At 40.2% G+C, this 14,677-nt stretch overlaps 1 protein-coding gene across 5 annotated transcripts in view; it reads left to right on the top strand.

The window, feature by feature from the left end:
* The window catches only part of ILRUN (inflammation and lipid regulator with UBA-like and NBR1-like domains), a 109,900-nt gene that overhangs the window by 90,796 nt on the left and 4,427 nt on the right, over positions 1–14,677 (top strand). Inside the window, exon 5 of one of the 5 annotated variants that reach the window (XM_036768760.1) lies at positions 8,438–8,537. The exons of the other annotated variants lie outside the window; for them this stretch is intronic. Within the exon in view, the coding sequence (XP_036624655.1) occupies positions 8,438–8,476 (39 nt within the window). The 3' untranslated portion in view covers positions 8,477–8,537. Of the gene's footprint in view, positions 1–8,437; positions 8,538–14,677 lie in introns of those variants that run through there. 5 annotated transcript variants of the gene reach the window in all.

The following is a 14,677-nucleotide window of genomic DNA, read 5'->3' as shown; positions in this document are numbered from 1 at the left end:
GCTAGCGAGAGGAGCCTTTTAAACCATGCCCGAGAAGACTTAGTGGGAGAACATAATAGTTGAAGGGCAGTGGACTTAGGCTTTGTAGCTGCTGAAGGTAGATTGTAGGGCCGGTGGGTGAAACTTTCAAGGAGACAGATGGTCTTAGAGTGAGGGAAAACTGTTTAACAATTAAAATGCTTCCCAAAATGTGCTGCTGCCTCTTGAGGTATTCCAAATGGAGTAGTGGACCTAACTAAAGCCCCTCTTCTAATTCTAAGATGCTCTGATTGTATGAGAACATGTGCTGATTGGTTGAAGTTTAAATTGTTCTCCCTTTTAGTTGTGACTTTCACTTTTCACTGTGCTGGTGCTTTTACGTGAGGATTGGGGTTTTTTTGTTTGTTTGTTCTTAGCCTTGTGTTACAAGATGTTTTCTCCTCTAGCCCTCCTTAGATTTGCAGACATTGCTTGACACTTCTTTGGAAATGCTAGGTGATAGTGAGGAGGTTTTGATTTCCCTTGTAGTTCAGGTAATACTACTGTAGTACTGCCTGAAGTTTTTCTGGGACTGTATTGGATTTTTTAGGGCTTGGCGATATTGTAGTTGGGGTTAAAGTTTGAAAGGAACTGTGGCAAAGAGCAAGACTCTGAAGATAGAGCCCAAGAGGAAATTGCATTGACTATGGGGCATCTGGAGGGATAAAAGACTCCAAACCTGAACAGCATCCTGGTCAGAAATATTAAATCACTGCATTCGGCCTCATGATAGGCCCCTGCTGGCATTTCAAGCTAAGGCCCAGTCATCTCCACTTCTTATCTCCTACATAGAGTAGAACTCTTGGACAGTCAGTAGGTGTTGAGCGCTAGAATATGCCCAGCAGTCGCCTAAGCGCTGTGGAGAATTTACCCTCCCCCACCCACCCCGCCACGTGACATGACCCTTGACAAGTTTACACTCTAATTGGAGAGATAAAACCTAAACAGAACAATTAGAGATAAGTCAATATACATTAAAATACTCACCTGTTAAGTACAATTAAATGGTCATTTATAAAGTTTTATAACGTTTGTTTAATTGAGTTGAGAGTGCCAATTTTATGATACAGTCCGTGAGTCTGATAGGAGTTAGAGATCATTGTGGGACAGTCATCAGTGAAAGCTTCGTGGGTTTTGAAAAATTAGTAGGATTTGAATAAATGGAGAGGGAGGATATGTAGTGGTGGGGAACCAGAGAATGTATGAACAAAAGTACGGAGGGGGAATAAGTAAGGGAGGGGGCGTGTGTGTGTGTGTGTGTGCAGAGGAATTAAGAGAATCAGCCAAATGGAGCTGAGCGTTTGGGTAGAGTAATGGGAAATAAGGTGGAATACATAAGGTGGGGCTGGTAATTGTCTATTTCTAGTTTATATAGTTTCTAGTTTCTTTTTAGTTAGGGCGATAAAATTCCTTATCCTTCATACTACTGCCAGATTAATCATCTTTCAAACCACAGTTCTGATAATGTCACTTGCCCGCTTGAAAAACTTTCAGTGGATTTCCCATCGTCTGCTGAAAAAACAGCTCAAACTTCTCAGCCTGGCGTTCAACGGAGAATTCTCCAACTTTCCTCCCCCTACCCCGTGTCCCTCATCAGTCTCTGTCATGATCTTACTTATTCTCAAAGGACTGTTCTACACGCTGCCTTATTCATGAAGAGCTTCTTGGTTCTGTCCAGCTGGATGTGACCGGCGCTCTGTCCTCTGATCCCCCAAAGTACTTTGTTGCCTTTCTTATGACACTTATATTCTGTCTTGTTTAACAGTTGTGCTAGGTGTATACTCCATTAGATTATAACATTTTGAGGGCAGGATATATATCATCTCTGAAGTGCCTTCTACTAGGCCTTACACGAGGTAGATGTTTTGTGAGTATTTGTTGTATTGAATTACCAGAATGAGCGCAGTAACAATACTTCTTCTCTCTCTCGCGTGCGCGCGCACACACATGCACACAGTCGTGTGTATAAGATTTTAATTGTTTTTGCTGAGGGAGGCAAATAGTGGCCAATACTCTAAAGGTCATTGCCTGTAGAATTATGAATTTTTGATCTATTTAAATATAAGTATGTACTGGGTGTACATTATGATTCAAGCTAAATAATAAAGTCATGTTGTAGAGACCTGGCTATGAAAAATATGGAAAGCATCATCTTCGAGACCAGTGCCCTCACCATAAGTAAAGTCACACACGTACATTCTTTAATCTTACTGTTTGATTCACCCTTCTTGGGCAGAGAGGTGAAAAATTAAGTATTTTTTGTTTAAAAGCTCTTTCCTAGTGCCACAACTTAGGACTTTTGCCAGATCTTCCTAAACTTCATTGAGGAAATAAAAGAGTAGGGTAGGTAGAGTAGCTGAATAAATCAACAGAGTTGAAGCAGCATCACTTCACAGATAAATTGGAGGTTGGCCCATGCCACCTTTTTTTCCCTAAAAAATATTCTTGTATGTCATTTGAATGTTGTTTATTTGAATAAATTTTGTGATTCCTCATTTGCCCTTCTAGATGTGAGTATGGAGAGGCAGAAATATTATCTGTGTTGCACATAAAAGGAAACTGAAATAAGGAGAAACCTATTGATTTGCCCAGGGAATTTTAGTGGTGGAGTCAGGAGTGGAATCCAGGCTGCCTGGTTCTGACCTGGAATTCTTGCCACTGGATCTTAGTATGCCATCAGCACAGATTCTTAGGTCAGAGACAGCAACATGATGTAGTAGGAAGGATGTTGAACTTGGCCTCACGATACTCAGCTTTACCACTTAATACCTGTATGATCTCGGACAGGTCATTTAATGTATCTGAGCCTCAAGTTTCCTTACATGTAAAATGAAAGGTTTAGACTAAAGAATCTCTGAAGTGCCTTCTAGATCTAAGTATTTTAATCCTGTTGTTTCTCCTGGCTGATGTAGGCAAGGAGGGAGGAAACATCCTTGGCAATAGAAATCACTGAGTGAACATGGTTGGAAATTTGGTTTGCCTTAAAAAAGAAATTTTCTGCATGGTAAGTGTGTCATGATGCTGTTGGTGGCTCATGACAGCAATTAAAGAAGGCAGGTACAAATTCCTGCTGCCTTCACAGTTTACAATTTAACTTGCTAAGGTTGGCAGAATAAAATTAAAAGATTGCTTCATGCATCCTGCTTTTTTAGGACTGGGTGGATATGTTAACATAATGGTACATCTGTTACTGTCAGGAACTGGACACCTTTGCTCCATGTCTAGAGCTCCTCCCCAGCAACAATTTAATAATAAAAAGCTCTTTGGGCTTAATGAAATGTGCCCAGTGGGAACCTGCAGGTGGGAATGACTCTTCTGTCTGCATCCCATACCCCAGGAGTTCCTGAGAGCTTTCCAAAGGCAGCCAGAAAAGTGTATGCTGACCTGCCCTGCTCAGTCATAAATCTGGTTTATTAGAAATTGACTGGTCTGTTTGTCAGCTCAATTGTAAGTAGTCTATCCCAGGGATCACTTATCCTTGAAGGTTAGGAGCTGTTTCAATTAACCCTTTATATGCCCTTGTCTACAAAGCCTCTGTTTCAAAACAGACAACACAAGTGAATAGACATTCATTCTCTTGACCCAAGGTTAATCTGGCAGATGTGTTTATTCTAGTACTCTGAATTATCTTTTAAGGTTGAAATAGCTTCTGTTTGGCGATGTTTAGTGTAGCAAAAAGCAATTTTGGTGGTATGGAAGGTTAGAAAAGACAAGAAGCATTAAAATTAGTCTGTTTCTCTTGTAATTTTGCTCTTTAAATTTTTGAAGAAATTTAGTTTGTTTGAAGTCATAGTCCCTCAGAAACCAAACCAATTGGTTTGGTTCTGAACATAAAATCACTCTGAAAATAAAGACTAACCCGGGATCATGATAACAGCTTTTTAATCAGCCAGTAGCTGACGTACCCTGAATGAGTAATCAATTATGCTGGACAAAAAGAGACTCTTGAATTAATTTATTAAGTACCTTGACTAGGGTAGGGTGTTTAGGTTTTACTTCTTAAACTACTTCTGGGTGATAGTATGATCATCTGTTACTGCTTCTGCCAGATGCCATGTCAGAACAATCACCTTGCCGTTCTTTCATCTGTGTAGAAAAGTTCACTTTGTTCCCAGGTGTTCATTCAGCCATTGCAAGTCATTTACTTTGCTTTCCCTGTACCCCTAGCCCACCTGCATTCTCGTGCAGATTTGTCTTCCTAACAGCCTCTGTCTGATGAATTCTGTATCTAGAATTTATCAAAAGTCAATCTGTCATTTTTATTAGGGAAGGAGGAGGAGAAGGGAACAAGTATTTATATAGTTCCTACGATGTGCCAGGGACTGTGCTAAGCGCTTTTTACAAATACTATCTCATTGGATCTTCACAATAACCCTGCAAGGCAGGTGCTGTTATTATCCCCGTTTTACAGTTAAAGAAACTGAGGCAAACAGAGGTTAAGTGACTTGCCCAGAGTCACACAGCTAGTAAGTATCTGAGTCTGGATTTGAACTCGTCTTCCTGACTCCAGGTGCAGCCCTCTATCTGCTGTATCACCTAATTGCCCCTATTAAGTATTAAAATATTAAATAAAAAGTTAACTGTTCTGGTTACTAAGTATTTAACCTAAGTATTTAAAACTAAAGTGTCCAGCCCTCTTTTCAGTCAGTTTTATAGGAGTCATTGAGAGTGCCATCCTTTTGAAATAGCCTTCTGAAGGTTTTATGAATGTGAAATAAAGGTGGATCCTATTATTTGCATCTCATGGTGGTGATAGGTACAAGTGTTTGGGGAAGAGGATGGGGTGTAATGATGACTTCTTACTTTGGAGTTTGTTTTTTAAAAAAAGCATACAGCGTTCGTCTGTAGTGAGGCTGATGGCTACGTATGACACTAGAGGATGTATGTAATCATCATGTTAGCCACTGCGCTGTAGGGTGGTCCTCTCTGACTGGCAGAACTTTTAAAAGATGGTTCCTGAACAATGAAGTGGACTTTGCATCTCTTCCTGTTTTATCCAGTGTATGGCAGGAGTTGGAGAGCATACCTCTTCCATTCTGCTGTCAGAAGCAAAGAACACAGCCAGTTGGGGTATTTAGAGTTGTGTTGCTCCCTTGGGGCAACCCCTTTGGCAGCTATAGCAGATTCAGCCAACAATATTGATTTGTGGTGCTGCGAGCCTTTTATTACTAATTTAACTGAAATTTCTTTTACTTACTCTCCCATTCTCCAAAGAAGGAATGGTTCTTCATAAAGCTTCATTTCCTGAGTTTAGTGTATCATAGGCAACACTTATATCTTAGTTTCTTGTGGCAGCATTGGGTGATACACATTTCTCAAAATAACTCTTGTGTGGCTATGTCCCCTGATGACATCCGAGATAGTACAGTGTTTGGGCCTTGGTCATCCATCAGTAAATTTCTTTAGAATGTATTGTGCTGATTGCTCATTCCGAAATACACCTAAGCGTAACTTGGTCACGATTTGTTCTTAGGGTTGTAGACCTCCGGAAGATCACTTTCCCATAGGAACCGGGTCTTCTGTCTTGGAACAGGAAGTAGTCTACTCAGCTCTGTTCTTTAGAACAAGGAGTCTAGCCAAGGGTCTATGAACTTGTTTTCTGAATATTTTGATAGCTGTATTTCAATAAACTTTGTTTTCTTTGCAGTCCTAAGTATTTTATTTTTTATTTAAAAACACTATTTTGAGAAGAGATTTTGCTAGGTCTTCCCCAAACTGCCAAAGGGATCCATAATATAAAAAAAGGTTAAGAACTTGTGCTCTAGAACCTCCTTCCTGGAGAGTTCTTTTCTGGCCATGATTAGGTACCTGCTTCTGTATTTACTGCTGCTGCCATTAATTCTTCATGGACAGCTTGTGGTTGTAAGGGCAAGTAGGCTAAGACTTGCCAGGCAGTATTGTAAAGTCTTGCAAGCTTTTAAGGAAGCAATCTACTGGGATTCCTACTGTTAAATGGTCTATTGCTGTGGGGAGAATGGGTCAGACATTCTCATGGGGCTCCTCAGGATTTTCAGGCCATCGAAATTTTAATTTTTTAAATGGAGAGAAAAATAAGCCACCAACATAAATACTTTCCATGGAGCTCAAAGGAAAGTAGAAAATCATGTATAAATACAGATTGTCTGAAATTCTTACCTTCCTAAGGGAATCTACAGAACATAGTAATAATAATGCTATATAGCCATGTGGTGCTTTATACTTTTGCAAATGTTATTTCATTTGATCCTCAAAACATTCTGCAGAAATGTGCAGGTGTTATCCCTGTTTGACAGATGAGAAAAAGGAGACATAGAGAGGTTATGACTTACCAAAAGCCATTCATGAATCTGTGGTTGACCCAGGAGAACAGCCTGAGTTTCCTGACTTGTAATTATAGTTCTGCCATACTAGACATACCATTATATGTTCTTTGATGTCAGACACCGAGGTAAGTTGTGTTTAAAAAAAATAGCCTTATGCTTCTAATTGTGATATAGATCTATAACTCTGTCTTCCTTGTCAAACACTCCAAGAGGATTTGTGGCTGAGAAGGAAGCAACAGAGAATGATGCAAGGGAGCTTGCCATGGGTTAAGGCAGATTAACAGCATGGACATTCTGTACTGAGGAGGAGTTTGCCAGATTTGCTTGATCATTCTAAAGTAATTCTTTTTTGGAAATTGGTTAAATCTTTATCATTTTTCTCCTGTGTTTAAATTGGCAAGGTTCATAATAAATCAATCAAACACTGTGGGCTTAAAGATTAAAATTATGTCCAAGCACTGATCTTTTTTGCTCATTTAATAATGTTTCATTTATTTCTAGTGGCAGCAAAACCACTTAGCCCCATTTTGTTTGCTTTTGAACTTTGAATATTATCCTGGCTGCCCAGATTCTGAGTGTACTTGCTAACACGCTAAAATGGATTTGGTATTTTTTATGAATGCTGAGCTGTTTGGGGGGATGAGGAGGAAACACTTTCCTTTCCCATCATATTAATAGTGCCAATCAAATCCTAGTAGGAGTTCAAAAATAATAAGTTTTTTAAGAACAGGACTAGTGGGGAATTGTGTACGGATAGCAGAGATAAGTTCAACCATGTTTATGTACTTTACAGGTACCTGACAGTTTGATTCCTTGTTTAGGTGACATTATCTATATTCTGAATTCATTCTCCTACGTTACTATTTCAAACCTACTAAGAAATGTAAAGTCTATTATTGTTGTCCACTAAAAAGACGCTGGTTCCCTAAATTACCTTCATTTCTTAAACCCCTTCCAAAGATTTGGTCATGTTCCAGCAGGAATGTTTGTGTTTTTGCTGCCATTTCATCTCCTGGGGGCCAGTTCTATTCACTCCATATATTCACATAGAACTACTCTGGTATCAATAATTATCAGCTGTGTGTTTATTACTATGCTGGGTAAGCATAATGAGGGATGTGGAAAAGTGTGAGACATCCCTTCCTCTCAAAGGATGCATGGTTGGAAAGCTAAAACTACCACTTGGTGAATAATGAACTATATATATAGTATATGATTATAAGTTGAGGGCCCTAGGATTCAGAGAAGGCCAGAGTACAGGATCTTAGAATGGAAGACTGAAGAAGAAGCTTAAATGTTATCTGCTCTTCCCTGGGTATCCGACATATGGACTGTTGACCCCAGGTTGCATTCCACCAAAAGTCTCACCTAATAAGCTAGCATAGATGTGCTTGTATGACCTGCCTCCCCAACACCATTGTGTAACCAACTGCTAACAGGTTGAATCAGTTAGTATCTGTAATTCTTAAAAAAAAAAAAGTTCCTGTGTAGCAAACATTGATAACTAATGCGTTATTAGATCGGATCCAGGCTCCTCATAAGATAGATTGGGAGATTGAGACCTAGAGGAGCCAGGGAAGATTAACAGAAAAGGGATTGAAAGAAGATATAAGAGGGGAACTGCAAGGAGAGGTGGGAATGAGCATGTGGAAAGTGAGAAGGTAATACCTGATTAGAAGAACAGTGTGCATATAAAGGAGTATGGTGGGAAATAAGTGTGGGTAGGTAGAGTGGGGGTCTAATTAGGAGGGTCATGGTCACTAAATAGAAAAGTGGAGGTTTTATGTGAAAAGAAATGGAAAACTATTGATTACTTTTGAACTGGGAAATGATTTGAAAGCAGGGTATGATAAGACTTGGAGGTTTTTTGTTTTATTTTTTCCTTCATTTTCTTCATACCCAGCACCAGCATGGTGGGTGAAGTAATTGTATTCTAGGGAAAGGAGAAGTATTTAGAGAATACTGCATAAAGTTGACTAGAAGTTCAACTAGGATTGTGGGACTTGGGGGGAGGGGGGAGGGGAGTGTCCATAAGTCTCAGCCTACTCCTTACCAGAAATCCTTGTTTGAATTCAGACTTCTTCCTTGCACCAATGTCAGTTTGTTTATGTCACCAGGAACTTGGATCTCCACCGGCCAACAGACCTTCAGACTAGATCCTCTCCATTGGGTTTCCACCCCAGCGGGACTCTACAGGTGTTTGGATCCAGTTCTTACCCCCATTCTAGCGTTCTCCCCTGCCCCAAGGGTAGAGAAAAGGCCACCAGGGAGCTCTGCTATTATCCCACCTGGAGTCCAGCACACTTCACTGTTGGAGAACCATTTTGCTTTTGTTTTTGGTTGTTGTTTTTTTTGGTTTTGCATTATTCCAGACAGTTTGAAGAGTGCACTTTCTAAACTTTTTACTTGAAAGGGTGTGTCTAGCCCAGCTGGAAACCTTCTCCGTCTTCTTGTAGACCTTTAAACAACTTGTTCTCATTCAAGTTAGTGTTTGAGTTTTATTCTTCAGAGTGCTTTTCTTGAGACTTAAATGGGTAGGGGAGGGCTTCTCAACAAGGTAGGATCCGCTCTGCCCCTTCTGGGTTGGGGATTTGGGGATGTCCAGGTGGACTCTGGGAGCTACCTTTGACCATGGGGATTCTGGAACACGAGTGAATCCGAGGGGCCTGACTGCCCCTGGCAGGGTTGAAGAAGTTAGTTGGCAGCCACAGAAGAACTGCTGTAGGCGGTAAGTATGGGTGATGGTTTAGCAGTGCTTTTTAAGCCTTTCCATTCTGCGGCATGCTTGGAGCTTTGTGGCGCAGTAATAGGCATCACCAAAAGACTCATGACCTGAGCATGTCGCTGCCCATAACCAAGCCATGCTAACTTGTACTCATGTGGTTCTTTGACTCATCCTTGGCCAACACATGTGTGTATCTTCTCTTATCACATTGGAGTGGTTTTTTTGTTAGCGTTATAGTGGCCAGAAAACTTCTTTCACTAATGGCATATCATTAGCATGCCTCAGCATGCTGGTTGAAAAGCACTGGTTTAGAAGAAGTGGAGAAAAGAAACTAGATTTGACTAAATGATCTTTGTCCATATAAAAGTTAACATTGTCCCTGACATCTATACCAACATTCAGTATGTTTTATTTTAGCTGACAAGTGACTGATGGTTTGAAAAAACGTCACTGATTTAAAACCAGGGTAGCCTTGGTGTGCATAGAGAGGTAGGGCCTTACCCCCTGACCACACCGTATTTGCCTTAGTAGGACTGGGGTAGAACCAAGTACTAAATGCCATATTCTTCTGTGTTTGCATTCAGTGTACATAAGTGATACAAAAGAATGAGCGCTAGTCTGGAGAAGCATTGACCGGGAATGACTCAGGAAATGATCTAGCAGAGAGAAGGGACTCGTGGTGTTATCTGATGCTGCCATCAGTGTACACTGGGAGATTTATGTTATTTTGCAGCCATGCAGCAAAAGCCTCCTGTCTCTTTATTACCTGTGTGAACCTTTTTATTTATTTAAATCAAATCACAAATAAAAGCAAAATAAAGACAGGTGTGTGAAGTTTCCGTGTTGTGGTGGTTTATCCAACAGTAAGCTCACTATTTTGAAAAAGGTAACAAAAAAATAAATAAAACCTTCAGTAAGGTACTTTAGTAATTTATTATGGCAGTAATTGGGGTCTGTCCAACTTCTAGAGATACTTTAAAGAGAGCTGGCTCACAAGAATAGTAAATTTCAGTCTTGATTTCAAAAAGTAGTTAAATGCCTACTATGTATACCATATTGTGCAAAAGCATTAGCAAATAGAGGGACCAGAGATTGATCCTGAGACAAAAACTTGCAAAGTGTGCTCTCTACCACTGAGCTTAGTGACAAAATTTGTACATCTGCGTAACACTTTTCCGGTTCTCAAAGCACTTTTATCCTCTTTTTTTCTGATCTTAGATCCTCACTAAAATTCCGAGGTGGAAGTTGGATAGTAGGTGGTGATGACTCACATTTCTGTTATATTTTAAGGTTTACGAAACATTTTTCTCATAAGGATCCTATGAGGCAGTGGTTCAAGCGTTGTTATCCTCATTTTACAGATAAATAAACTCAGGCTCAGAGGGGCTGTGCCTTCCCCAGAATCACATTATAGCCAGGGCCTGGACTTTACCCCTATTTCCTAACTTCAAGTCCAGTGCTCCTTTCCCTCTTCACTTGTCAGATTAGGAAACAAGGTGGCATATTCAAGATCATGCAGCTACTACATGGGAAAAAATGAAACTAGAATGCCAGTAGATCTTATAAATCTGAATCTATGATGCTGAAAGTAATTGGTGAAAATAACATCGGAAGGACTAGTTCTTTCTCCCCTTGGTACCTTGGCTGGGTAAACATCCTCTTGCTCAGAAGTAGTTTTCAACCCATGATTTTTCTCTGAAGACATTACTTAGAACAGAGTATTTCAGCCAGAGCCACAAAGTACTTCAGGTGCCAAGCTCAGGTAAGACAATTGGTGACCAAATCGTAGTATGTAGACTTTGTATTGTACTACATAGGCGCCTTGGAAGCTATCATGCTACCTGCACATTCATTCTGACAACTGTAAGAGCCAATGGTGTGTTTGATGATTTAAGAAAAAAATTTTTTTAAATATGTTTTGCTCTGAATAATGCTAAGGGTTAGAAATTTTTTTTTTTAAATTTCAGGAGCCTGAGTGCAAGGTAGATGGAAACTGAGTGTCTTTGTGTAAATTTCATTTTTAAAAAATCTTCTAAATAATAGATCTTGGTTGTCTTTGGGTGTCTTATTATATAAAATCTGGAAGACGCAGGAGCCTGCCTGACTACTATACCATCTGATTGGTTCTTACAGTAGAGCAGGTTGTTCATGTGGGGAGTAGAAAAGCATCCCTGACCCATCTGAGAGGTAGAGAGCTACTCTGTTACCCATGAGAGTTTCTCTACCTCCTAACTTGAGTCAGAACTCTGGTTCCATTTCCAGCAACTATAATATAACAGCCGCTGGATGTTGGAATCTCCATTGAGGAAAGTGGGACTACTACTTGAAGAATGAGTTTCTCATTGTTGAATACTTGTTGGGAACCATAATCCTACATGAATGAAAGTCTCTGGTAGATGGGCCCAATAACCTTGCCTCAAAAAGCGTATCTACTTGTCCAGGTAGGGTCTCATGAACTTTGGCAGCCACTGTGTTGTCATTTCAGATAATTGGAGCTCATTTCAGATAGTAGCAGCTCATCAGTGATCTGCAAACTCGCAGATTTAAACTGGGGTTTTGTAAGCAAAAAACTTTTATACTGTGTAAAGGATTCCGTTTGGGGACTGGTTAGAGTGAGATAATCTCAGAAATCCCTTCCTACTCTAAAATTCTGTGATCTTTGCTTGAGGGTGTAAATAAAGATTATTTCATATATAGCCCTTAGGGAGAGTCCCCAGTTTGTTTTCCTGCTTTTGGTCACCATATTGCTGTAAATTACCAAGAGTCAATTTGAGTTTCAGCTTCCATTTGAAATGTACAAAAAGTGTTTACTGATAAATGTTTTCCTGGGCAACTAGATGTGTGCTATGCTAACTTTCCAAATAGGAATTGAAAATGGCCCTTTGTTTCGTGCATCTTGTAGGCGGGCTTAGGACTTAGATGTTGCCACCTGTTATATCCTTCCTGTTACATTCCATCGTCACCTGTGGCATCACTGACTTGGGAAAGAAACTATGCTATTGAAACCAGGTCAGATCAAGTGCTTGTGATATCATGATCTCAAAGCGATCTTGAGTCCTACCTAGTTTAGTCTTTAGCTTAATTTCACAAGTTAATTTCTACATTCACCCTATTTGGGAGTGCAGTGAAAAAGAGTCATTTCCTAATGTGTAGATGCCTTAAGTCTGTCTCTGTCTTATGATGGAAGCTGGTCATGTTGGCCACAGTACACTGTTACCCTGTTACCCTGTCCTTTCAACTCAAGCTGCTAGAGAATGCTAAACATGGTAGTGGGACTGCTCACTAGCTTAGGCTGACAACTCCTGTTTAGCAAAAAAAAAAAAGAAAAGTTTGTGGTCTCCTGCCATGAGATAGCCCGCACAAGCTGTGCTTGGAAATTCCTTCATTCTTTGCTGCCTACTTTTTCCTCTCTTCTTGAACAATCAGTATTTAAAATCAAACATATGTACAGCTGATGTCTGAAATTATATGAAAATTGTTTTCTTTGTCTTAAAGTGATAGTGCTTACTGTGGTGTTGTGAGAGCAGTGGAAAAGGGAGGAAGAACATGCACCAGAAGATACCTTTCTGCCCCACTAAATAGGCCTTCAGTATCTCTACCCCTGGAATGATTGCCATTCTCCTGGTGAAAGGGAATTAGGAATCATTTTCCCCTTTCCCATCTCCCCTAAATGTCAAGAAAATAGTAAATAGAGCATCAAGGAAAGCTTGTATCAGATTGATTAAATACCACATTGTAAATAAGCAGTCTAAGGCTCAGAGCACTAGATTAGAAATTTTCAAATATGTGCTTCCAGCCAACAAGCTGAGGCTTTAATGTTTCCTCCTCAGTGAAGTCAAGATGCACACTTGTGTCTCGAGCTCTGGGCTGTGTATTTCCCAGACTTTTAACACTGGGTAGTTCAAATGTTTGTAATGTGAGTTGGGGGTAGGATAGTTGTGCCTCATGGAGGCTGGACTGAAGTTTGACGGGCAGGCAGGGAAGTTTAGTTCGGTACGAACACTCTCTTGACAGTAACTGAATATTCTTCATATCCAGTTTCTCACTATGTGACCCCAGGCAAAGTCACTCAGATCTCACTGAGCCTTCTTTCCTCACCTGTAAAATGGAGATAAAAATAGTGCCTAACTAGGGATTCTTGTGAGAATCAAATGAGATCATAGACCCAGAGTCTTTTGCGATTCCTTCAATCACTATATAAACGTTAGCTGTGATAGTGATGCCTACTGTCGGTGGTACTGGAAGGTTATAACAAAATTATTTCCTCCCAACAACTATGTGGAGAGCAGGTAGTATAAACTTCATTCTCCTTGTCTCAGAGATGAAGAACCTGAGATTCAGAGAGATAATGGCATACTCCAGATATCACATCGCTAATTTATTGTAGTCAGGACTCAGTTGTGTGTTCCCCCATTCAAAATCCAGGGTTTGTTCCATTATGCTACACACTTAATAATTCTGTGAAGCCTGTAGGGCAAGTATTTATTATCTCTCTTTGACAGATGAGAAAACTGTGGCTCAAGGAAGGGAAGCAATTTGCCCATAACTCGTAAACTGACTTAGTCTTTACGTCTGACTCTCAAATACAGTGCTGTTTCTGCTGTATCATGATGCTTCCTATAATATTTCTCTAAACTGAAACTCTACTGGTTTTGTGATATGTTTATGGCAGACTAGCATAAGTGTTTGAACTGTTGCTGAGAATTGAGTCTGAACCTCTTAAGCCTTCTCCTTTCCCTTTCCTTCCTCTTCATTCAGTAGCTACAGTTCTGCTTGGAACGGTCACTCTAAAGAAGTTATTTCTTAGATAGTGGGGAAGGATGGAGCTGTCTGCAGCAGAACATCAGGGAAGTAGAAGTGATAGCTCCCAGGGGTTTTGGTTCGGTGACACTATTAATTTACCGGGATTTGGGGTGGGGGGTTGGTAACAAAAAAGAAAACCTCTGGTTAGCATTTAGATAAGATTGTGCTTTATTTTGGGAGCACCCTCCCCATTCTTTCTAGTCTCCCTAATCTCTAGGTTTGAATATAATCAAGCTGCTGGATCTCTGGATCTTTTGTGGCCTGGTTCAGGTAGATTTTTGCAAACTTGAAGATAAAATCACTAAAATATTGGAACTGGAAAAGGGCCCTTCGTCCTTAACCTTTTTTGAGGTATTGATCCCTTTGGCAGGCTGGTGAAGCCTATGGATACCTTCTCAGAACCATGTTTTTGAATGCATAAAATAAAATACACAGTGTTACAAGGGTGACCAATTATGTTACAATAAAGATGTCTTTTTTTCCCCATCCAAGTTCATGGACTCCTAAAATCTATCCCATAGATTCCTTGAGGGGACCTCCAGGTTAAGAAGTCATACTGTAATTGCCTCATTTTAAAGAAGTGAAAAGGGAAGCCCAGAGGAGGGGATTTGACTTGCCAAGAGTTAAGCTATCAGTCAGTGGCTAGACCGATAGTGATGAGCCTCTGTCTTTAGCGCTGCTCTTGCCACTATCCTGTGTTATCACAGTCCTTTGGTTCATACAGGATGGTGCTAGACATAGGTAACATGGCCTATTAATGAAATAAGTCAGCACGTTACCTCTGTCTGAGAATGTATGCTTCGATCTGTAACTCTAGTCATTCATCTTT

The sequence above is a fragment of the Trichosurus vulpecula genome, chromosome 7 (assembly GCF_011100635.1).
Source record: "Trichosurus vulpecula isolate mTriVul1 chromosome 7, mTriVul1.pri, whole genome shotgun sequence".
NCBI classification, from domain to species: domain Eukaryota; kingdom Metazoa; phylum Chordata; class Mammalia; order Diprotodontia; family Phalangeridae; genus Trichosurus; species Trichosurus vulpecula.
This window is presented reverse-complemented; position numbering and strand designations above follow the sequence as displayed.